We start from the raw sequence: 24807 nt of genomic DNA on the forward strand, positions 1-24807 counted from the left end.
GTGACAGTTGCAAAAGGAGGTTTGGCTGTGCAGGTAGAACAGTCCCTCCACAGAGGGAAGCTGACACATTTTAGTTTAAATCAGGTCATGCACATAAAAATCCTGTAAATGTAAGAGCATTGAGAATGAGAATTTATGTATTTTATTTCCTCTTATTCAGAAGGATAAGTAATTGGATTATAGTATTTAAGGGCAATGCACATCTGTTGCATTTTTTGTGGGGAGGGGAGCATTTGGAGGCAAACATAGAACCTTCTGCGACTTCTGAGCACTTCGTCTCTCAAAGCTTCAGTTGAATGTTTATCAAACAGTGAAGTGACTATTGAGATTCAGTTAGTGAGAGCTTTGTAAATAAGCCAGTCTTAGTGATTATGTCAAATCACTTTCTTGCCTTGTCATAAAAAGGTTAATATAGTATAATATTAAGACAGAGTCAATTGAAAAATAATTACGTACTATTAGAGCTGGAAGATCCTTTCCCTCTCCTAGTACTCAGTGAATATCTTAAGTTGTTATTGGCATATTTGACTAATGGGTCATTTTTTCCTTGTTAGTAATGTTAACTGATAGTGAGCTTATATGTACCCAATTTAGCTTTTCTTTGGCTTTATGTTTTATAGTCAAAATTGCAAAAGAGTTAAGCTGTTATGTGTTTCTCATTAAAAAAAAGTATCGATTTTAATACATCTTTTCCCAATGAAATAGTTCAAAATGCTTATTTATTTAGGAAATTATTTTTATATTTTCTCTTAACCTGTTACCCCCATTCCTCCAAACTCATATCTATCCTCACCACTAACCTGAAATTCCTGAATCATAAAAATTCCCTGAGCAAATACAATAACCTTTTCTTTTTATTTTTATTTAAAAATCATGTAATTCTTGACCTCTCTTGCTGATTTTGACATTAAATCCCATTTTTTCAATCTTCATTTGACCACTGAGTGGGTATCTCTGCAAGGATCCTTGAAATGCCAATGCTCAATTATGGGTTTAAATTAAATTTAGTGTATATAATATTTGAGATTGGCCCTTTCTAGACAAGAAAGTACTATATGATCACAAAACTGCTTGTGATCACAAAAATTCTACTGCTTTTAGTATTGTTTGCTTTCTTTTCTGAAAATCCATAATGTGTCATTTGCATTAAAATAGGTATTATTGTAGAGCTCTGAGTGGTATTGAGTTAGGATGAAGGAAGTAGTTAAGTCCAGTGATTTAAGGAACCTTAATTAATTCTTGTTCACTAAACCCAGGTGAAACATCTCAGGAGGCTGATGCTGAAATGCCCAAAATTTATGAGTCAGCTGAATCTTTTGATCACCTAAAGGAGCGTTTGAACATGTTCCTGCAGCTCTACAATGAGAGCATCCGTGGTGTGGGCATGGATTTGGTGTTCTTTGCAGATGCGATGGTTCACTTAGTCAAGGTCAGTGACCCTGCCTAGGAATGCCTCCCCAAAGTGACAGACACTTGGCTTTTCGCAGAATTTCCCACTTCCCCTTTCATTTTCATCTCCTAGGAGAATATGCAATTAAAAAAAAACCTCTATGCTATATCCCAGTTTAATTTCTAAACTGAATGCAACATGTCGCATATATAGGCTTAAAATCAGAGCATGTGTATTTCAAGTGTGTGATATGATAATTTTATTCAGTGTTGCTATACAGCCTCTAGCTCAACGTTTTCACTACATAGAATGAATGTGGTTGACATCTGAGTTCAAAGCACAGGCAGAGGCTGCTTATTTTTTGCATCATGCAAAGGATAACTATAAAAAAGAGTGTATAAGCTTTGAAGACATTATGCTAAGTGAAATAAGCCAGTCACAAAAAAACATAGTGTATGCTTCCATGTATATGAGGTCCCTAGAGTAGTCAAAATCATGAAGACAGAAATTAGAATGGTGACTACCAGGGGCTTGGGGAAGCAAGAGCAGGGAGAGTTTTATGGTACAAACTCTCATTTTTGCAAAATTAAAAGTGTTTTGAAGACAGATGGTGGTGATAGTTGCACAACATTGTGAATGTGCTTAATGCCATTGAGCTATACACTTAAAAATGGTTATGGTGGTATATGTTATGTGTATTTTACCACAATTAGGAATCATAATTAAAAAATGCTGCATAAACAATAGACTTTGAGCTGCATGAAAATTCTGTTAGAATGAAAGCCACCAGGCAACTACAGTCTCCTTTCTACTTTGTCATATGAGTCATTCTAGGGTCCATTCATAGTACAGTTGACCCTCAAAAGTTGGAAGTAAAATATATTATTTACTTGATAACTTATGTGACCTTATTTATCTGGGTGGAAGATACTGCCACTTAAATTCCCTTGTTGATATTCTTACTTTCTTGATGTCAATGACTTTTTCAGACTATATCCTTTTAGTTGGAAAGAAGACAGTTTGAGGTTATCTTTTATTCCTGAGGTTTAACCATGAGGAATGATTTCATAATAACAAATTGTCTCCCCTAATGATTACTACAGTTTAGAAATGGAGAACGTTTTAGAGGTTATCTGGCCAACTCTCCCTTTGAAAATGGGAGAAGGCTAGGAGGGCATTCCTGCAAGGCTGGAGTAAGTATGGGAGAGGGAGAAAGACAGAAAGATTGTTCTGAGGTTGGGTGTTCCCAGCATGAGGGCACTGGTCTTGGAAACTGAATTCTTAGCATCTGTGACATCTGTACTCAAGTCTGAGCACAAGTGTTATTCTAAGTATAAATACCATTTTCAAATCAGCTCCTAATTTATAGTTGCTTAAGAATGAAGAGGTTCAGGAAGAATAAAGATTTTGTCATATTTAACGATTAAGAGGAAGAAAGAAAAAAGAATACTTTTCTAAATCAATAATACCAAAGGCAACTTCATGACTAAGTGTCTATTGGGGACAAATCTGATTGGCCTGGGGTTTCATTAACAGCTCACATTGAAGAGGTTATTTATGTGAGTCTTGTGCTTGAGAAAGTTCACAAGATTTGTCTTTTTCTGTGTTTTGCAGCACAGACGGTGAGCGATGAGCATTTCTTCACCTTGCACATGATATGCGAGGCGTGTGTGATTTAGTGCAGGTTCCTTGACTCTGCTTTTCCTCACTTTTACCCTCTAGAGTATCTATTCTGGAATTGGCCAATCTGTGACTGGGTCACAATGCTACATTCCTCACTGTCTTCTAGGCTGACCTCTTCCACATTCTTGCTTCCTGTGAATAGTACAGCCAAACTGTGTCATGTGTGTGTGAGCCTTGAAATATGTGACCTGGTTGTAAGACATGGTAGAGGCCAAGAGATAGAATTAGAGATGGAAATAGCAAAACAGGATGTGCTATGAGACCATTCATATTTCTTAGTTCCTTTCTTGAGTAAAGCATCTGTTTTCTTTAAAAAAAAATTTTTTTTTAAATTGAAGTTTAGTTGATATACAATATTGGTGCAAGTATACAACACAGAGATTCGGCAGTTAACACATTATTAAATCCTTACCCCAACTAGTGTACTTACTGTCTATCAACATAGAAAGATGTTACAGAACCATTAGCTATATTCTCCATGCTGTACTATATTCCTGTGACTGACTTATATTATGATTAAGGTTTTTATGCCTCTTTTATCCCCCTCACTCACCCTACCCACCCACTCCAACCCTTTCAGTAACTGCCAGTCACTTCTCAGTGTCTATGAGTCTGCTGCTGTTCTGTTCATGTTGTTTGTTTTGTTTTGTTTTTAGATTCCATAGAAGTGAAATCATATGGTATTTGTCTTTCTCCACCTGGTTTATTTCACTTAGCATTATTCCCTCTAAGTCCATCCATGTTATTACAAATAGCAGGATTTCTTTCTTATTTATGGCTGAATAATATTGCATTGTGTATATGTACAACTTTACTCATTCATCTATTGATGGACACTTTGGTTGCTTCCATGTCTGGGCTATTATACATAATGTGGCAATAAGCAAAGTTAGGGGTGCATATATCTTTTCGAAATCATAGATTTTGCTTCTGGGTAAATTCCTAGAAGTGGAATTACTGGGTCATATGGTATTTCTATTTTTAATTTTTTGGGAAATTTCCATGCTGCTTTCCATGGTGGCTGCACCAATTTACATCCCCACCAACAGTGTAAGAGGGTTCCCTTTCCTTCACATCCTCACCAGTGTTTTCCTTTTAATGGAGAATATCTTTGTGACATCTCTTGGTTAAAGTTCAAACCACAGCACGTATGGTTTTTCATGATCTGGCCCCTGCCTAGCACTCTAGCCTCATGGGTCATGCTCCACTTAGTGTGTCATCCAGAAAAATCAACTGCTTCTGATGAAACAGCCCACTTCCAGAGCCCTTCACCAGTGCTGCCTTCCCAGCAGGTGCTCCCTTGTGTAGAGTTTATCTGTTTGTGTTCCCTGCTGGTGGGCAAGCTTTGTGAGGGCGGGCACCCGATTTCTCCACTGCAGTATTCAGAGGATGGAGTATTGCAGAGACAGGCCCTCTGGAGGTGCTTCAGAAGTAGGTTTGGGATTTAACCAAGTTCCCAGTATGGCCTTAAGCAGCCCTTTGCTGCTTCATCTCCCGATAGTTCCATACCTGGTACTGGAGTTCCCACCTCTAAGAGGACACCACAGGCCTGTTGACTCTGAGACTTTATGAATCCTATTCTTTCTTCTTAAAATTTAACCCAAATCCTGTGCACATGACATCTGATAAACTTCTAGTTATCTTTCAAGATACTGGTAAAATTCCAGTCGCACACCCACGGCTTGCCCCTGAGAAGCAGTGTTGTTTCCCTGGCTGCCTTTTCTCCGGTCGCCGGCACTGTTTTCTATTCCAGCATTTCCCGTGGCGCAATGCCATGTTGCTATTCAGTCTCTCCCCTCAGCTCGAATGTGAACATCTGCAGGGCATGGTGGGTATTATTAATTTTTTGAGTATTTGCTATAGGAATTAAATCCTATGTCACAATCCATTTGTAATAAGACAAGTAGTCCCATTTGAAGGTCTTACTTGACTGTTTTATCCTATAATTTCTGTTTTTAATAAGATTATGAGTTTTCTGAGTCTGCTCTTAAAACCTTCCATTTATTTGTTCATGAGTGTGTTCATTCATCATATACAATTTATTGGCTTCCCATGTGCTAGAAGCTGGGAATGGAGCATTTTAGTATAAAACTGAGGCCTACTCACAGGAAAGATGTTGTTGGGATAAAGTTTCCAGTACCAAACTGGCATCAATTGTTGAAACCCTTAATACATTTGCCAGCATCAATGAAATGAAATGGTTATGATAAAAGCCATATATTTAGAACAAATAGTAACTAATGAAGAGCACACAAAGTTCTAGTGTGGCCTGGGATAGCTCCTTACCTGCTGTATCTGTGCCTCTGGGTGTAATACCGGGGAGGGAATGTGAATGGACGTTGGCAAGATCCTAAGGTTCTCGCCGGTCCTCCTCCCCTGCCTACAGCAACTTTGAAGAGCTCACATGGACAGGGGTCAGCAGGAGGCTGGAGGAAGAGGGTGTGTCTCCCACAGGTGCCCAGGCCTGCAACAGACACAGGGAAGTGATCTCCATTTCCTGGGGCTCACACTAGATTGGGGGTCATAATCACAAGCCAAAATAGTCCCAACATTTATTATATCTCAGTGAAAAGACGTAGTCGCAACAGGAATAAAGCACAACCCTTACCAGAGATGGGGTCCTGAGAAAGACGTTTAACAAAAAGTTGGTAGAAGACAGAGTGTGGGTTACCCCAGGGAGCTTCGCTGGCCCCAGTGGGAGCTCTCCTCAGTGCCCACCTCACTCTCTGTCGCTAGTCTGCAGACAAGTGAATCTCAGAGCAATGCCCAGACTCCAGCTGCAGCAAAGAGGCACAGACAGTTACCACAGAGGGAAAAACCACCAAGGAAAAGTCTCCACAGAGAATCTCTCCAGGAGGGGCTGAGGGCCTGGTGCTGTAAGTCATCCATTCCATACTGATAATGCTGCAGGAAATGTGGACTTGGAATAGTCTGGGGTTAGTGACTGGCATCTGGCGCGTCCCTGGCTCACCCGTGGTCTCTTCTTAGAAGAGACCTTAGGTGTCAGCAAGCATTTATGCTTATTTTCTTCTTTTGTTAAAAAAAAATCCATCATCTATGCTGCATTTTGGGTATTTTCTTCCCTTCATTGTAAACTCTATCATTTTTCAAATGTGGAGGATATTCTAATCAACTGCACATTGCGTAGTCCAAGGATACACACTGTTTTGAATTTTCTGCTCTCTTTGCTGTTCTCCTGTGTTAGGTTGGGCAGACTAAAAGGAAACCCCAAGTCCCCTTTATTTCCCTCCTTTAGAGCCCAGCGCAAGCTGTAGTCTGGGTGGTCTGCTGCTTTTTCTGTACTGGTCTCCCCAGATATCCTCAAGGCATACCCCATACTCCCCTGCTCTGTCCCATGCTCCTTAAATACTGCTCTATTTCAGAAATGCCCTCATTTGTCAACCAGTTCATCCCTCCGTTCTGATCCTGAGACACCTACATCTTCCAAAATGCTTCTGTTGAATAAATAAGAAAAAATGGAATATTTACATGTTGAATGACATACGCTTTTCCTATTCCATGTTCTAGATCTCACGTGTCATACGTACCCCCCGGGGCAATGCCCTCTTGGTGGGGGTGGGCGGATCTGGAAAGCAGAGCCTGACGAGGTTGGCTTCGTTCATTGCTGGCTATACTTCCTTCCAGATCACACTGACGAGGTACCAAGCTTTCACTTTAACCTGAAATGAATTTTGACAAAAGGTTCTCACAGGCCACTTGAATTTAAAAATGCATTTTTCTTATGCGTAAGGTATCATAATAATTTTCCTTCTTGTATGTTGACTTATCATCTTCCCCTTTCAACCTTTGTTATAGACCATAGAATTTTCATGTTAATAATTTGCTTTTGAAACATTTCAGCCTCTCATTGCAGTGAAGAGCTGCTTTTCTGTTATGTTATGCATGGTATGAGTTTCATGTGTGATCCTTTTGGGGCATTTCAGAAGAAATTTCTTCTTATAAAGTGTGAATTCAGATTTCAAGGATGTTAATAAAGTGAAAAAGTAGATGAAAACGTATAATGATTGACTCCTTCATATGTTTAAAAGCTTTCATTGAACAGCAACCATATGTCAGGCACTGAGTGGGTGCCGGGTGTCCATGGTGAGTGAGGTAAACCTGGCCTGTGTCATCATGGAGCTTATAGTGATTCGTGGGGGTTCAGACAGCTGAGAATTTCATGCAATAAGGTGTCGTATGCACGTGCCACCTAGGATAAGGCAATAATTTCAGACCAGCTTCTGTCAAAGCATGAGGGAGGGACTGCTCACCTAGTCTAGGGGATGGTTAGAAAAGGCTTTGGAGGAAGAGACGTTTAAACTGAGACCAGCCATGAGTAGGAATTACTTTAGAGAAGAGGAGCAATAAAACGTTCTGGGGAAAAGGATCAGCATGTGTGAAGAGAAATGGAAGCCTCTGAAGGTAAGATAAGGAATTTGGACTTCATCCTACAGCAGTCAGAGACCATTAGGGACTTACCACTAGGAAGAGTGTATCTCATTTGTGTGCACAGAAAATGGATGGAAGGAGCTAAACTGGAAAAATTATATGGCTATCTTGGGGCTCCAGGCACAAGATGATGGTGTCATGAGGGGCAACGGTGAGAATGGAGAAAAGGGACAGACTCAAGAGCTTGTCAGGACTTGAGCTTCAGCAGTTGGTACATCATGGCTCTGGCCTGGGAGGTCCTGCTGCTCCGCACGGTGGGGCCTCAGAAGGGTTATCCCTGGAGGAAGGTGCCAGCGCAGGGAGTTAAGGAGTCCTAAGTCAGCACGAAGCCATAGCTAGGGGCTCTTTAGAGAGGCTGAACACGATTTCAGGGTGAGCCAAGATAACATGAGAAGCAGGAGGCCAGGCTGGGGAGTTTAGTTGGGTTGGAAATTATTAGAAGAGTATTTCTAGGTGTGGGAGCGGAAGTGTTACCCGTTGGAAATTGACCTAGAGTTTTGGCTTGACACAGTAGGGCAAAGCATTGAGCTGTTCTATCTCATCTATGGAGGCTTGTGGATACCTGCTAGGACAAAGGTTGAAAATGATTAAATATTTAGTTTAAGAGACAGATATTCATGTTATTGTTGTTAACAGTTTTTATTTGGTCTGAATTATAGGGTTCTGCTTGGAGAAAAAAATTCAAAAGGTTGTTTTTTTTTTCCCCCTCAAGTACTAGGACAGAGAGAAATAATTCTCATTACCTTGTATATAATTCTAGACTGTGGAAAGACACAGAATTAGATAAAAGATGACCTGAACAAGAAACAGATTGACTCTGATACTTTTGTTCTTAACATTTGCATAAAACTTTATAGTTTCCAAAGCAGTTTTACATGCATGAGCTAATTTGATCTTTAAAAGAACTTTGTGGGTTAGGAGAATGTAAAACATTAGCCTGGTTTACAGCTGGGACTCAGAAGACTATGATTTGTCTGGAATCCCAGATCTACTTGGGAATCAACCAGTCCTGGTTGCTGGTCTTTCTGCACCACACCGCCTCAGTAAAACTGTCTTAAGACGCCTCTCTCTGTGATAAATCAGTTCCTGTGTGTGTCATACTGGGGATGCCCCATATTGCTGAGAAGGAGGGTCACGTCCTCCTTGCCTTCTCAGAGCCTTCAAGAGACCATTCTACTGCATGAGCCTTTGGCAGCCATGTGGCCAGTGATTAGGAAGCACCTGCCTCCCATTTGGGGAGCACAGTCATTTGTTAGCTGACTTGGGTCATATTGGAGGCACTGGGCCCTTGAGATCCAGGGGACTGGGTGAAAAGTTCTCCTATAACAGGAGAAGCTGGAGTGGGATTTTTTTCCTTTCCTTTTTTTTTTTAAAGGGGGACTGTGTCCTTGAAATTCTATTCTCATCTCACTTTTCTAGTAAGACTTCTTAAACTATTGACAATGGTAGTGGTATTGCTGGTTCTAGGGTTCAGGTTCTTACATGTTAGAAAAAGCACAGAGTATTAAAGCTAAATACTTAGTTTTTAAAAAATGGGAAGGCTGTATGCCCTTGGGCTGGGAACTCTGAGTTTATTTAATGACACAAAATTCAAACAATGATTTAGTAAGTCTGTCTAGGATTGGAATATCTTTATTTTCAGTTTTGGTAATGGGCTATTCTATAGAATGTCTCTAACATTTTTGCAAAGCTGATTTCCACTAAAGAATTACTTCTGATATGGAAAGAAGATTGAGAGTGGGGTATTTCATGAAGTTTCCAGCTATTCCATGACAGTATACTGATGTGCAGAAAATCCTTTCATGTGGGATCTGAAGATGCAATGAAAATACTTGTGTTGAGGGATGAGGATTTATAATAGGGCATCTCCCTCACCCTCTAAAATGAAGGCTTGAAATGAATTAGTTTAGTTTATGAGGTAGCTTCTAAAATATCAATGGCAGATGAGTGTTTAGTAAAATTTCCAATTGGGCTTTTCTATTATCACGACCAACATATATTTTCAAAATGAAACATATACATATTCAGATAACATTTAGTTTATTAAAAAATATATTTTTGTTTCAGGTTGATTGGCTTCTCTGTTTTTATGTGTGTGTATGTGAAAAATGAATTATAATGTTTCATAAAATGTGGAGTTTTAAAGGTCAATTTCATCTTTGAAATAAATATGTTTCTTGACTGGATGTTAACTAGATTTATTGTGGTGATCATTTCACAATATATACAAATACCAAATTATTATGTTGCACTGATATGTATTATGGTATAAGTCATATGTATACCTAACCAGTATAATGTTATATGTCAATTATACCTCAATAAGAAAATAGTTCTTGGCTTTAGTAGACAACAAAGTACTCAAAACACTGCCAAGATGGTGCGCCCCTTTACTTCCCAAAGGAACAGCTATTAGAAATGAAGAAGAATAAAAAAAAATTAATTTCATCTTTGTAAGTAAAGATAATGAACCAGTAATACTCACATACAATAAAATACCATTCTGGTGAAACAATAGCAGCATTTCTTTTGGTCAACAACGTGGCATAAAGCATTGTTCTAAGTTTTTCCTTCTCATCAGAACAGTTTAGCTAATAACACAGGAACAATATTTCTTTAGATCCTACAATGCAACAAATCTGATGGAAGACCTGAAGATTTTGTACAGAACGGCTGGTCAGCAAGGCAAAGGAATCACTTTTATTTTCACGGATAATGAGATTAAGGATGAGTCATTTCTGGAATATATGAACAATGTTTTATCATCTGGGGAGGTAGGAGCTCCTGTGTTGATTCATCTTGTGTTTTGTCTCTTCAGATTCCCTCCAAGTTCAGAGCTGTTGCCTTCCACTAGACTTTTGAATAAGTGCTATGACTGGCGATTAGGTGGTCAGTATGAAGAACAGCTTTTCTTTTGGGTTTTTGGAGAATAAAGCTCCCAATCAAAATGTAGAGCTATGCATTTAAGACATCAGTAAATGCTGCAAGTGGCAAGTGAAAAAAAACAGAAGTGGTTAGAAGAAGAGCTGGTTGTATTTTTAATATGTCCATTTTTCCACTTAAAGGGCTGTGACTTTGTAGCTAATAATAGAACTGTTTGTGTATTTTAAGACATGGCCCATCTCATCTTGAGGACTTATGGCTAATTTTCCCAAGGTGAATTTAAGAATACAAATGGAGGAAGGACATTATACATATCGAGTAATGTGTTTTGATCTGTTTTCACATGCTTGTACTGAATTTGAATGTCTGCACTTCTTTTAAAGGTCTCCAACCTATTTGCTCGTGATGAAATTGATGAAATTAATAGTGATCTCATATCAGTCATGAAAAAAGAATTCCCTAGGCGCCCCCCAACCAATGAGAACCTGTACGACTACTTCATGAGTCGGACTAGACAGAACCTTCACATTGTGCTCTGCTTTTCGCCAGTGGGGGAGAAATTTCGAAACCGAGCCTTGAAGTTCCCTGCCCTCATCTCAGGATGCACCATTGACTGGTTCAGCCGATGGCCTAAGGATGCCCTAGTTGCTGGTTAGTATGGTGGAGATTTTTATGTTAGAGTTTCTGGCTTATGGTGTGTGCGTTTATTAGTCATGATGTACTTATTTATTTACATTCTGTGCTGTTTGCTGCCTCTGTAATGGATTGAGTCAAAAGTCAATCCGATGCTAGATTTGTCCAGTGTTGGAGGATTTTTGCACGATAGTGCTTTTTCACATTTGGTGACAGATTTTTCCTGGAGCATTGTTATCATAGAGTGTGATTTCCAGTCTTCAGCCCCTTGGGTTAATTTATGATTGTAGTCTCTTCAGTGATTCTTGAAGGCTTTGTCTTAGTTGGATCTCCGGATAGGTTCCAGGATGTCACAGGAATACACTGAGGTGTTAATCTGTTTCACTGCATTTGTGTTCTTTCCAAAGCGAGTTGGTCAGCCTCAGAGGAGCTGACACCAAGGTGTCTCTTGGACATTTCCTGCTTGTGGCTGCAGTGCTGGAAATCAAAGAGGAAAACATAATCCATGGTCCTCTGATGGGTTGTGTCCTTGCAAAGGGAAGGTGACCCAAGTGTTCCATGGGTGTTCCCACGCTTGCGCTTCCGTTCAGTTTCCATCCTGTAGAGCTTTACGGCTTCTCTTACCCTATATGTGAAACTGAAAGTCAAAGTAGCACAGCAGATATAGACATCATTTAGTTTATGTTTTTTTCAGCTTTTGGTGAGAAATTATTTGTGTATTTTTTTCAATGATAGAGACACTTGGGTCTCACTCCTGATCTATTGTATCAGAACCTCAGGGGCACCCTGATTCAGGAAAGTGGTTTTGAAACTTTTTGTCTGATGATTATGTTTCAATAATAATTACTAAGTAATTAAAAAGACTCTTAATTCCCAGTAAAACCTTGCAGGGAGCCTTACTAGAAAGAACAGTGAAAGGTAGAGGGGAGGAAGGGTTCTGGAGCACACCCTCTATGCCCCTACCCCATATCTCAGTTCTGTGGGACCCACTGTGAGAACAACTGATTCACGGGGTTCCTGCACCTTATAGATGGAGGAACTGGGGACAGTGAAGCTGAGGGACGTGTAAGAAGCCAGTAGGATCAGTACTGGGGTTAGGACTCAGAAGAGACCCACACATGTGCACACACACACGCACATGCACATGTGTGCGCACACACACACGCATCTATATTATCCACTGGGGACATTTTGTTCTTGGTGCACTACTAGTGACAATAATGGTTCTCCAATCTGTGGCTTTTAAGCACAGGCTATTTTAGCATATTTGAAGTACAAGCTCACAGTGGTCTTTTTTGCCTTCCAAGGTTTGAGAAAAGACCAGTGATTGAAGATTTTAAGTCCTACTAAAACGTAAATACAACTAAGAGCAAAACTTTACAATTCCTTGAAGTAGGATGTAAATGCAGAGCACACAATGATAGCACTAAGAGCTATCTTAAAGTTTACTATGAAATAAGGTAATTAGTATGCAAGTATTTTGTAAAATATTGTGGAAGGTATTATTATGAACAATAAAAACAACAATTTCAGGTGACAAACACCATAATATACCATAATTAAGATGATTTAATCTAAATACGGAGCCCTTCCTGCTAATCCCTATTTCAACCACCTATTACAAGACAAAGATTTTACTATTCCTTCCTTTGTTAACTTCTCACTAATCTGCCCCTCTCTTTCAGATCTTGTTGCATCAACCCAAGCTCAGATTACCTGGAGGGCAAGGAAACTTTCATTTCCGTGTCCTTAATTCCCAGCAAGTGTCCTGACTTCCATGCAAGCATCTGTTTGTTTATTTATTCAGAACATATTTGTCGAGCTTCATGCTCTTGATGAGCCTGCAAATGGCAGGGCAGGTAGGCTCACGTGTTCTCTGCAGACCTTCTTCCTGTGCAGGCTCATCCACAGCCTTCTGTGTGATATGCCCCATGGACTTTTAGCTCCAGTCCAATCTGTCCTCTGGCTTGCAATTTGTGTTCTCAACCACCTGCTAGTTGCTTTCTCAGGGGTGTTTCACTGGCTGGTTAAACTCAAAATGTCTACAATTGCACTGGTCCCCCTTGGGCCTGCGCATGCCTGGAAGTCCCTCTATTGCCTATGAAGCTGGCCAATCGGAGAGCTCTGTCTTTCACATCTCTGCCTCCTTCGGCCACTCCATCAAGTCCTCTCCATCACCAAGTCAGGTTGTGACTAGAGTCAATCTGTCTTGTCGGTCCCTGTCACTGACATCCTGGACCAAGCTATAATTTTCACTCACCTGGAAAACCCAAATAGCTTTTTAATGATCTCTCCTCTTCACCTGTTTCCCATCTGTCTCATTGCTGACAGAAAAATGGTAAAAACCCAAGTGCAATCACATTGTTTGCTACTTAAGACCTTCCATGATTTCCCATTGCTCTTAGGAAAAAGGCCACAGTCTCTGGCATGACCTTCAAGGCTGGGAAGCGCCGACCCTCCTACCACTCCAGTCTCATCTGAGGTCACTTTTTCTTCCTTCTCCTTCTTCTTGACCCTTGAACACGTCATTTTCTTCCTGTGTGGTGCTCTCTTCCTTCGCCTGGCCCACAGCCTCCTCCCTTTGTCTGATTTTGCTAACTTAGCTAAATGTCATTCTTTGGGGAAACCATCCCATTTCCCTTTTGCCCCCAGAAAGCCAGTTTTCCTATTAGCCATTTCACAGCACTCTGCTTTTCCTTCCTGGGAAGAACCATGATTTTCAATGTATGCACTTACTTGTGTGATTTATTTGGTTACTTCTTACTTGTTATACCAGAGTAAAAACTGTCAGGTCAAGAACCACTTACCTTTTGTTCACAATTTTGGCAGCTTCTTGTGTCTGACACTTGCAGTGTTGAAGGAATGAGTCAATCTGTCAAAATTCATCATCTTTCCACAGCCATCTCTCTAACCCAACTTGACTCACTTGCCATCTGCTTTAACACAACACAAACCTCTTTTTTTCAGGATATGTCTTTTGTTTGTTTTCTGAACATGCTTTAATCATCCTTATCCTTCTGCACATTGGCCCAGTTATCAAGAATATACTCTCTCACTCCTTTGTCTAAGTTCCAGAGCTTAGTCAAGACTCATATCTTTGCTCTTCCTTTTTTAGCTTAGGAAAAATATTTTAGAATATCCCCTCCTATTTTGGATATCCTACATCTATAGGCTTTGTTCTTTATATAATGCAGCTGGATGTTTAAATCTTTTTAAACCTTTTGATAACTGGTCAGTTTTTGTGGTTATATCTCCAGTCTGGTCTAGTAAGTATTTACCGTGCTAGTCACAGAAGTGGGTACAATAATTATAATACATGAGACATAGCTCTTTTCTTTAATAAATATGAGAACTTGTTGTGAAAACAGTACCTACCCACCTAATACTAACCTACCTTAGGTTATTTTTGAAAGAATAACATCTGTGGGTATTGGAAGTACTTTATGCACTTGGAGATTTCAGTGTTATTCTTTTTAGAAAATTAGTGACAAGGTTTCTAGAAAAAAATGTTTAAGTTGACTTCAGGATGCAGATTCTGAATTAAATTATTATGTCTAGCCACATCAGTATATAAATATGTCATTTTGCTTGTTAGCATATTTCATTTAGATTTTACTAAATATTACCCATAAAATTATGAAGTTTTTGTATATTTTTCTAATGAGTTAATTTGTATTTTTATTCTTTAAGATGCACTTTATTTTTATTTTTTAAAACCACTTTACTGAGGTATGAATTCTATACAAAAAGCTTACATAGTCCATTATACAACTTGATGAATTTGGGCATAAGTATATACCCATAAAACCACCACCATAATCTAAATCTATGCCATAAACATATCCATTACCTCAAAAGGTTTCCTTCTGCCCTCTTTAACTATTACTGTTACTATTTTTTTGTGATAAGGAAATTTAACATGAAGTCTACTATGAACAAATTTTAAGGATACAAACAGTATTGCTAACTGTAGGCACTATTCTGCACAGTAGATCTCCAGGGCCTATTCATTGTGCTTAACTGGAGCTTGTACTTTCTGACCAATATCACCCCATTTCCCCCTCCTCCAAGTGCCTGGCAACCATAATTCTACTCTCTGCTTCTATAAGTCTGACTATGTTAGAGGTCTCATATAAGTGGTATCATGTAGTATTTATAACCTTCTTTATGGTTTATTTCACTTAATGTAGCCCTGTAGGTTTATCCATGTTGCAGATGGTAGGATTTCCTTGCTTTTTAAAGGCTAAATGATATTCCATCATTTGTATATATGATATTTTCTTTATCCATCCATCCATCAGTGGACACCTAAGTTGTTTCCATGTTTTGGCTATTCTAAGTATTGATGCAAAGAACATAGGGGCATAGTTCTCTCTTCAAGATAGTGATATTATTTTCTTTGGATATATACCCAGAAGTGGGGTTGCTGGGTCATATGGTAGTTTAATTTTTTGAGCCACCTTCATACTGTTTTCCATAGTGAATGCACCAATTTACATTCCCACTAATAGTGTACATGGGTTCTTTCTTCTCCACACCTTTGCCAACACTTGTTACATTTTGACTTTTTGGTACTAGCTATTCTAACAGGTGTGAGATGATATCGCACTGTGATTTTGATTTGCATTTCCTTGATGATTAATGATGGTGAACACCTTTTCTTGATTCTGTTGGGCATTTGTATATCTTCTTTGGAGAAATCTGTTTATGGTTTCTTTGCCCATTTTAATAAGGTTACTTGCTTATTGTTCTAGAATTGTAGGAGTTAATATTTGGGATATTAACCCTTTATCAAATGTATGGTTCTTAAATATTTTCTCCCATTTTCTAGGTTGCCTATTCATTTGTTGTTTCCTTTGCTGTACATAAGATTTTTAGTTTTATGTGGTCCTACTTATCTATTTTTGCTTTTGTTGCTTGTGCTTTTGATCCAAAAAATTATGGCCAAAATCCATGTCAAAGAGCCCCTGCTATGTTTTCTTCTAGGAGTTTTATGGTTTTAGATCTAACATTTAAGTCATTAGTTGGTGTTGGGTTGATTTTTGTGTGTGGTGTAAGAAAAGGGTTAAGTTTTATTCTTTTGCATGTGGATAGCCAGTTTCCCAACACCATTTATTGAGACTATCTTGTCCCATTGTGTTTTCTTGACATCCTTGTCAAAGATCAGTTGATCATACATGGGTGGGTTTATTTCTGGACTTTCTATTCTGTTCCATTGGCCTATGTCTGTTTTGAATACAAGTATCATACTATTTTGATTACTGTGGCTTTGTAATATATTTTGAAATCAGGAAGATATGATGCCTCCAGCTTTTTTTCTTACTCTAAATTGCTTTGGCTGTTTGTGTATTCTTGTGGTTCCGTATGAATTTTAGGATTGTTTTTTCTATTTCCATAAAAAATGCCATTGAAATTTTGATAGGGATTGTATTAAATCTATAGATTGCTTTGCGCAGTGCAGACATTTAAAAAATCATAATTCTTCCAACTCATAAACATGTGATCTTTCCATATATTTATGTCTACTTTAATTTCTTAATTTAGTGCCAGTGTATAAGTTGTTCACCTCCTTGGGTAAGTTTATTCCTAAATATTTTATTCTTTCTGATGTACATATAAGTGGGGTTGTCCTCTTAATTTCATTTTTGGATAGTTTGTTGTTATTATAGAGTATTTTTCTAATTTAATAATGCCCAGTCAGAAGGTTAATACTTTGTAAATACTAACTATCTATAATGCTTTTGAAAAAGGTGAGCTTGCTTTCTATATAAATGAATTTAAAAGGACTGAATCCCTTGGTGCAGCATTTAAAGAAAAATATGTTTTGCTTTGTGCTGTAAAATTCTGTCTTTCCACCACTTAATAATCTCCATTTTGGCAAATCTTTTGTTTTCAGCTTTATATGGACTTGTTATGAATTCATTGTTTCTAAATATCTGTCTTATCTTCATTCTCGTGGTCTTGTATTTCTTAATGAAACTCTGATTCCAATGTCATCACTAAATCAATTAAGTTGATTTAGATTTCTCCAAGGTCATGGTAATTTTTAATATTCTTCTAGATGCTATTTTAAACTAGCACATTGTTATGAAAATAGCCCATCCTCCCTGGAAAATAAAGTTTCAAGCAAAATCAATAGCATATATATGCATATATATCTTTTTCAAAGAAGGCCATTTTAATTATGTAAATAAAGTGGCCCTCTTTGAGAGTGGTTGCTTGATTTATACTATACAAGATGTCGGTCTTATGAGTTAGCCCCACTGCTTCTGCAACTGCTCTCAGTCTGTGATGTAGACTAAGAGAAATGAGATAGCTGCACACAAAGCCCCTCAGAAAGTAATATCCACCACAATAGTACCCACGGTTTCCTAGAAAAATTAGCATATTTTGTTTATGAAGCATATTAGTCAATAAGTAGTTTTGAACTTTGAGTTTCAGTTAAAAATGTTTCCTTAGCACTCTAAAGATTACATAGTTTGGTTCTATTTGAATTTCTAAATCAAGGTGACGTGGACTTTGGGGTCCATCATACTTGGATTAGAATTCTGAATCTGTCCCCATTATCTCTATGCTTCATTATCCTTATCAATAAAATGTATATACTATTGTCCAACCCTTAGGGAAGTTGTAAAGGTTAACTGATAATGTTTTGTGACTTATGATCTGTTGAAATTAGATATGCTTGGGTTAGTTAAGAACGTCTTTGACTGTAAGAGAAAACCAAAGAAGAAGTACCTTAAACAAGTAAGGTTTTGTTTTTCTTTTTTCCTTTTTTTTTCCAACTACCAAGAAAATGTGGAGACTTGCAGTCCAGGACAACGCCACTGGGGACTTACTTCTTCCCTCTTGCTCTCATCTTAGGGTATGGCTCCTGTTCTTAGAGGCACATGATGGCTGCTGCACTTCAAGGCTTCCTATCTCTTGGCACCTTCTGAAGCTTTGCCTTTTGCTTCAGTACAGGGTTCTTTCCAAGGAACTTCTGTTTACATGTCACTGGCTAGAACTCGGTCACCCCTAGGTACAGGCCTAGTGAATCAAAGAATTTTGGTTGGGCAAATTGTTACCCTGAACAAAATTGGGATTCTTTTACTAATGAACAGAGAGGGGATGGCTATGGATAGACAACTAATGTGCCTGACTCACTTTGTTACTTCAGTTCTTTAAATCCAAATGAAGTGGAAACTGGGGGACACCTTGGGGTTCAAGCCCAGTGTCCTCTTCTCTATCCCACACATACCTCACCTTATTCCCCATCAGGTGATATGAACATACAAGACCAGGTAATAACCCCCACCAACCTCAGACATCAGCCTGAAGTGGGCCCCCAAACTGGCATTGCTGTCTTGGTGACTGGATACTGAAGATGACAGATGGGTTTCCCATGGCCTACTGTCTGAGTGTCAGCAGGCTTGGGTCATCCTAAAGAGGAAGTGATCCAATCCTTTGTGTAGCCTGTCGTGCATCAGAGATTGTGGGTCTGTAGGAAAATACACATCTCCTTTTTATTCTCTTCAACTTCTTGGAAAGACAAGAAGAAAACTTACTATGTAAAGAAAAACAAGTCACCATGACCGATATTCTTTGTTTATATAAGAAGGAAAAAAAATCATTGACATGACATGGTAAATACAATCAAGTTTTCAGAAAGGGGGGACTCCCCCGAGGATGTACTTAGCATCATGCCCAGCCCGTAGCAAATATTGCAGCTGTTGTGGTTAATACCTACAAAAATATGTCATAAGCAAGAATTGTTCCTATGTTTCCAGTGCTCAAACTTCCTAGAATTTAAACTGTTCTTATACACTGCTTAACTCACATGAGAAAATATGACTTCTGAGTATCTTAATTTATTGCCTTTCAGTGTATTTGTTAAACTGTCTTTATAACCAAGCTGATAAATGGTCTCTATTATTTACATAGATGTAAATACTGCCCCATAATTACTGTAATAAGAACTTAATTTAATGATCAATTATGCATGGTGTAAAGATACAATTTTTTATTTCTTTGCTGACTCTCACTTAATAGTTTTGTTCCCTTGATTCCTTCTGTTTCCCTCCCTTTTTACTGGCCATATTTCTATGTGCAACCCTTAGGAACATTATTCACTACTTTAAGCTCTTTTTGAGCAAATCCACAGGCTGTTTTGTCTAAGCTACATAAAGCTGGTTGTGATCATTTTTAACTGCATTATGCACAACTCCTGTAAGTTCCTTGGGGTGGAGACCAAGTATCTCCCTCATCTTTTGCTCCTTGGCATCATCACAGGAGTAGATGTGTAGCAGACCCTCTATATGTGTGGTGATTGATTAGCTCTGACTTTATGGCCTATTTTTATAATAGGAAATGCTGTCTTAGAATAGGTCTCATGTTTGGCACAGTTGGGAAAACAAAGATCTCCAACAGGAGATTTTTACCCAAACATTTTTAAAGGACATTGTAAATTAGAATTGGCTGCAAATGGCCAGCTGCCACATTTGAGAATATGATGGCCCAGGCACAGAAAAATTTACTGATGAACATTCCACATACCAAATGCAGTTAGAGCCTGGGGGAGTTAAGGGTATGACAGGTTCTGAGGTTAAAAAAATAAATGGAATTGTTAAATATGAGCACCAGGTGGGCACTGACTTTTGAGTTATTTGTACCACTTTCATCCTTATGTAAACCATAAAACAGGCTGGCTGTTGGCCATAGCCTGCAGCTGCATAGAAGACTTACTTGCATTGTACCAGCAAACAAAGAGTGATTATCATAGGCTTAAAATGTGTTATGGTTTTATACATGGAAGGGAAAATAAAACTGTTGAGGTCATAAGCCTGGGTCCAAAAATGCTGACACATATCTATGTAGCTGCATGATATACAGTCCTAAAAATGTCAAAGTTGTTCAAAAATAGCCAGTTAATTTTTAAAATCCTCATTCATGTTCATATTTCACACACCATTGTCTTCATTCTTTCTAGTGTCTGAGCACTTCCTCTTTTCCTATGACATTGACTGCAGTTTGGACACCAAGAAGGAGGTGGTCCACTGCATGGGCTCCTTCCAGGATGGGGTAGCTGAGAAGTGTGTGGATTATTTCCAGAGATTCCGACGTTCTACCCATGTGACCCCCAAGTCATACCTCTCGTTTATTCAGGGCTACAAGTTCATATATGGAGAAAAGCATGTGGAAGTGCAAACTCTGGCCAACAGGCAAGTGTGAAGGGCAAATATAAAGTTATTGTAAAGCACTGGCTCTCAACAGGGGGTATATGTGCCCTAGTGAATGTTTTGCCATGACTGGAGACATTTTTGTTTGTTAGAACTCGGGTGCCCGGAGGGGTGCGGAGAGGCACTACTGATGTTGAATGATTAGAGGTTGGGTTGCTGCTAAAATCCTACTGTGCACAGAATAAGCCTCCCTCCACCACAAAGGATTATCCAGCCCCAAACGTCAGTAGTGCTGAGGCTGAGAAACCTCTTCTCAGGTGGAGTCAAAAGATTATTCCATGGTTGCTAGGAGCATCACACTTGCCCAGTAGGATAAAATGTTGCCAGGTTTTTATGTGGCCTACCACTTTCTATAATATTGGTGGCGTAACGGTACAAACAGTAGACCTGGAAGGAAGCTGGGAATACAGACGTCCTTTCTCCCTCTCTCGACTCTCACTTTCTTCCCTTTCTGAGCATCTAGAATAGAACAGTCTGGCGGGTACTTATGGTCATTGCCCAGTGAGTACCCTGCTTCACAGAAGTTTGTTCCAAATTTTAGGGCTCTGCTCTTTTCCGAATACTTATATGTCCTGCCTGAATCTGGCCACAATCAGCCAGCATTGCTACATAAGAGACCCCTGGTTGGGAGATTAGACTGAATGACTCTGATGGGCTTCAGTCTTCAAGATCCCACAATTTCAGGTTCAGACAGGTAGTTAGTCCCTTCACAAGGCTGTTCTGATGGCTTTGAATTTGTTTATTTTTTTGGTTTCAAATGTCTATTCTTTTAACTTCATAGGATTTTTTTTTTGAATACCAGAAGCTACTTATTTTCCTTCCTCCATGGTAGGGCTTCAAGCATTTGAAGTCTGTTGTCATGTAGCCAGACTTCAGTAAGCATGTGTCTTGCATGAGACAGATGCTGGATGCCCTGCCCATCCTCTTGTGTCACACAGAGTGTTTTAGTGGCTTTGCTCTTCCACATGCAGTCTACCCAAGCCTGAAACTGTGTAAAAGGTGGACAGCCTTTTTGTCAAGCCATCTTGCGTTTACTATTTACATATGCACTCATTCTTCAAATATGACCATTACTATCCATATTAGTGGGCCAGAACTTGGAAAATGTGGCCATTACTGCAATTTATAACATTGCTGACTTGGATTTTTAATCCTAGGATGAATACTGGATTGCAAAAGCTAAAAGAAGCTTCGGAGTCTGTTGCAGCCTTAAGCAAAGAGCTGGAAGTGAAGGAAAAGGAGCTGCAAGTGGCCAATGAGAAAGCCGACACGGTGGGTGGATGCCCCCATGAGTACTGTCCTTGCTGTGAATTACCAGTTCGTGAATGTTAATGATGTATATGCAGCCACCAAGTTATAACCTTGAAAGTATAAACTGCTGTTTCCATTAGAATATGACACTCTTCATTTTATGTATGATAAATTGTCTCTTTGAGCTTTTTGTCTGTTTATATTGAATTAGGTCTTAAAAGAAGTGACCATGAAAGCACAGGCTGCTGAAAAGGTCAAGGCTGAGGTGCAGAAGGTGAAGGACAAAGCCCAGGCCATTGTAGACAGCATCTCTAAAGATAAAGCCATTGCGGAAGAAAAACTGGAAGCAGCAAAACCAGCTTTAGAAGAAGCAGAGGCAGCGCTGCAGGTAAATCGCTGTGACTCAGCAGGTATGCCGTTCAGAGCCTGGGAGGGGGGGCAGGACTGATGAACGGCAGGAGACGCGCAGCTGCTCCACACCGAAGCACTCCCCACAGACCCATGGCAAATCATATATTCTGCTTGGAGATGTTATGAGCTTCTCTTCGATTTTGCATGTGCTGCTTCACATGTCATTTTCCTCGCTCCTGCACGGTGGGCAGTGTGAGGCAATGGCGCCCAGGAGTCCTGGGTTCTCAGGCCCACTCTGTCACCAATAAGCTATGTGACAGTGGGAAAATCACATTGCATTTCTAAAATAACAGTTCCTTGCTCATTCGCTGAGGACACTGGAGTAGGTCTGTAGGACACGACATTCTCTGAGTTTATCCTTGACTTATACAGATAAGGACCTCCCGGTGTAATGCAGCTCAGTAATGGCAGTTTGAGGAGGCTTCCAACACAGTCATTTGGTGCCACTGTGTGGCAGTGACAGAGAGGGTGAAATTAGACAGGTGTTTCAGATTCTGAGAAAATAAGACCAGTTTATGGAAACAGGCCACACCTTAAAGGGCTGGCCCAGTTTTGAACATTCAGTTTGAAATCTTTTGGACTCAATTTAAGATTGCTTTTACTTCTGTGTGACTCATCTGTTGCCTTGTGTTATTCCTGGCCTAGAAAATGGCTGGAACGATGGAACGCTGCCGATCTGTCCACTGCTAATTCAAGTAATGCAACCTTAATTGGGCATTTATTATTACTTGATAATGTAACTTTTTGAAGTGCTTCCTTAGCACACTGCCTGAAACACTTGTAAATCTCTTTGACCCAATTTAAGTCATTATACTTTCTGAATCATTATACAAATATGAATTTCTATTCCTTTGAGACAGTGAAAATACCATTTTTTCTTTTCTATCTCCCACTTTTCACATTTCAGTTGACCCTTGAATGGAGCATTGACCTCCTGCACAGTTGAAAATCCATGTATAACTTTTGATCCCCCAAGAGCTTAACTAACAGCCTTCTGCTGACCTGAAGCCTTACTGATAACATAAGCAGTTGATTAACACAAATTTTGTATGTTATATGTATTATATACAGTAGTCTTTCAATAAAGTAAGCTGAGAAAAAGAAATCTTATTTAAAATTGTTGTAAATCTTTAAAAAATTCATCCAATACATTTATTTAAAAAAATCCACGTGTAAGTGGATCTTCCCAGTTCAACCATGTGTTGAGAATCAACTCTATTCTTACATGTGATACATCTTTCCTTATTGTTTCTCTATGCATCCTTGCACTGGCAAAACTGTCCTTCTTAATACTGGAAGTCCTCAGGGTCTTGAGTCTCAGAGTGATGAGCACCTCATTTCCCTGCTTCTTTTTTAAAAACTAATTTATTGAGGTATGACTGAGATGTAAAAAGCTGTACATATTTAAGTTTTATAACTCAGAGTCAGGGCCTAAGCATACACCTATGAAACTACCTCCATCATCAAGGCCATAGACGTACCCACTCCCTCCCAAAGTTTCTTCCTGTTCCCTCTAATATTGTTATTTTTGTGTGCGTGGTAAAGACATCTAAGGCAAGGTCTACCCCTCTTAGCAAATTTGAAGTGTATAATGCAGTATTGTTAGCTATAGGCACTATGTTCTATAGCAGATCCCAGAATTAACTCATTTTGTGTAACTGAAAATACCCTTTGATCATCACCTCCCACCTCCTCGTCCTGCCAGCCCCTTGACAATCACCATTCTATGTTCTCCTTCTATGAACCTATTTTAGATTTCACATATAAATGAAATGATACAGCATTTATTTTTCTGTGTTTAGCTTATTTCACTTGGCCTAATGTCCGCCAGGTCCATCCACATCGTTTCAAATGGCAGGATTTCTTTCTTTCTTTTTTTAAGGCTGCATAGATTCCATTGTGTACACATACACACATGTGCATTGCATGCTTGCACCTGTGCCACATCTTCTTTATTCATCCATCAGTGGACACTTAGGTCGTTTCCCTGTCTTGGCTATCATGAATAATGCTGCAGTGAACATCGGGTATGTATATTTCTTTGAGATCCCAATCCTCATTCCTCCCATTCTTTTGGGCATTTTGGCTTTGCTGAGAGTCCCTGATCAACAGAGAGAAGACAATGATACTGTAAAGAAACTTCTAAACTTTATTGATCTCATGATACCTAATGGTGCCATAAAAATAGAGCATATGGCATCTCAGGTCATGATTAAATGCATATAATTTCCCAAGAGTTAAGAGGCTTGGTATCTTTTCCAACATTATAAAATGGTGTTCTGTATCTTTCTAATTTCATGCTCTCTAACACTAAAATGTTCTGCTTTATGTAATCATCAAGGCATAAATGTGTGGGAACAGGGGTAAGGTGATAGAGTGTGTGGGAGAGATTTCAGTCATTTCCTTCATTGATTCTGCCTACATTTTATTGCCTCTTTGTTGAGCTTTTGAAATCTTGAAGTATGATGCTACCAATTTGTACTAAGAAAGTTCCAGGTGCATTCATACTTTAACATTCTGGCATCTGACTACATAAATCTGTACAACAATTAAGGTAACAGCAAAGAATATTTTCTTGCTATCTCCATGCTAATCTGACTCAACACAAGCATGCCAAATACCTGTAGATACTAAATAATTATAGTTCAGTGATGTCTAGGAAATTTAGTAAGGAATGTTGCTTTGCCTGCAGAGAAAAGAGGAATGCAATACTTAGCTGAAATACGTTGAACTTCAATATAATGCCCGCCAGATATACCCTTGCCCCAACTCCTGCTACCTGATTGAATGTAATTTAGCCCAATTCGGTTTGAATTCCCTCTTTTAAAGCTAACATAAAATAAGCATGGCCAGCTCTTAGATAACTTTAATCTGACCCTACTTTCCCTA

The 24807-nt window shown here is 39.1% G+C and overlaps 1 protein-coding gene across 1 annotated transcript in view; it reads left to right on the top strand.

Annotated features, from left to right (window-relative positions):
- Positions 1 to 24807, top strand: part of DNAH5 (dynein axonemal heavy chain 5) — a 262049-nt gene that overhangs the window by 180711 nt on the left and 56531 nt on the right. The window contains exons 52-58 of the mRNA XM_073237789.1: positions 1257 to 1429; positions 6602 to 6732; positions 10143 to 10296; positions 10789 to 11056; positions 20007 to 20238; positions 21414 to 21528; positions 21719 to 21895. Coding sequence (XP_073093890.1) covers positions 1257 to 1429; positions 6602 to 6732; positions 10143 to 10296; positions 10789 to 11056; positions 20007 to 20238; positions 21414 to 21528; positions 21719 to 21895 — 1250 coding nt within the window. The remainder of the gene's footprint in view (positions 1 to 1256; positions 1430 to 6601; positions 6733 to 10142; positions 10297 to 10788; positions 11057 to 20006; positions 20239 to 21413; positions 21529 to 21718; positions 21896 to 24807) is intronic.

This window comes from Manis javanica, chromosome 1, assembly GCF_040802235.1.
Source record: "Manis javanica isolate MJ-LG chromosome 1, MJ_LKY, whole genome shotgun sequence".
Classification (NCBI taxonomy): domain Eukaryota; kingdom Metazoa; phylum Chordata; class Mammalia; order Pholidota; family Manidae; genus Manis; species Manis javanica.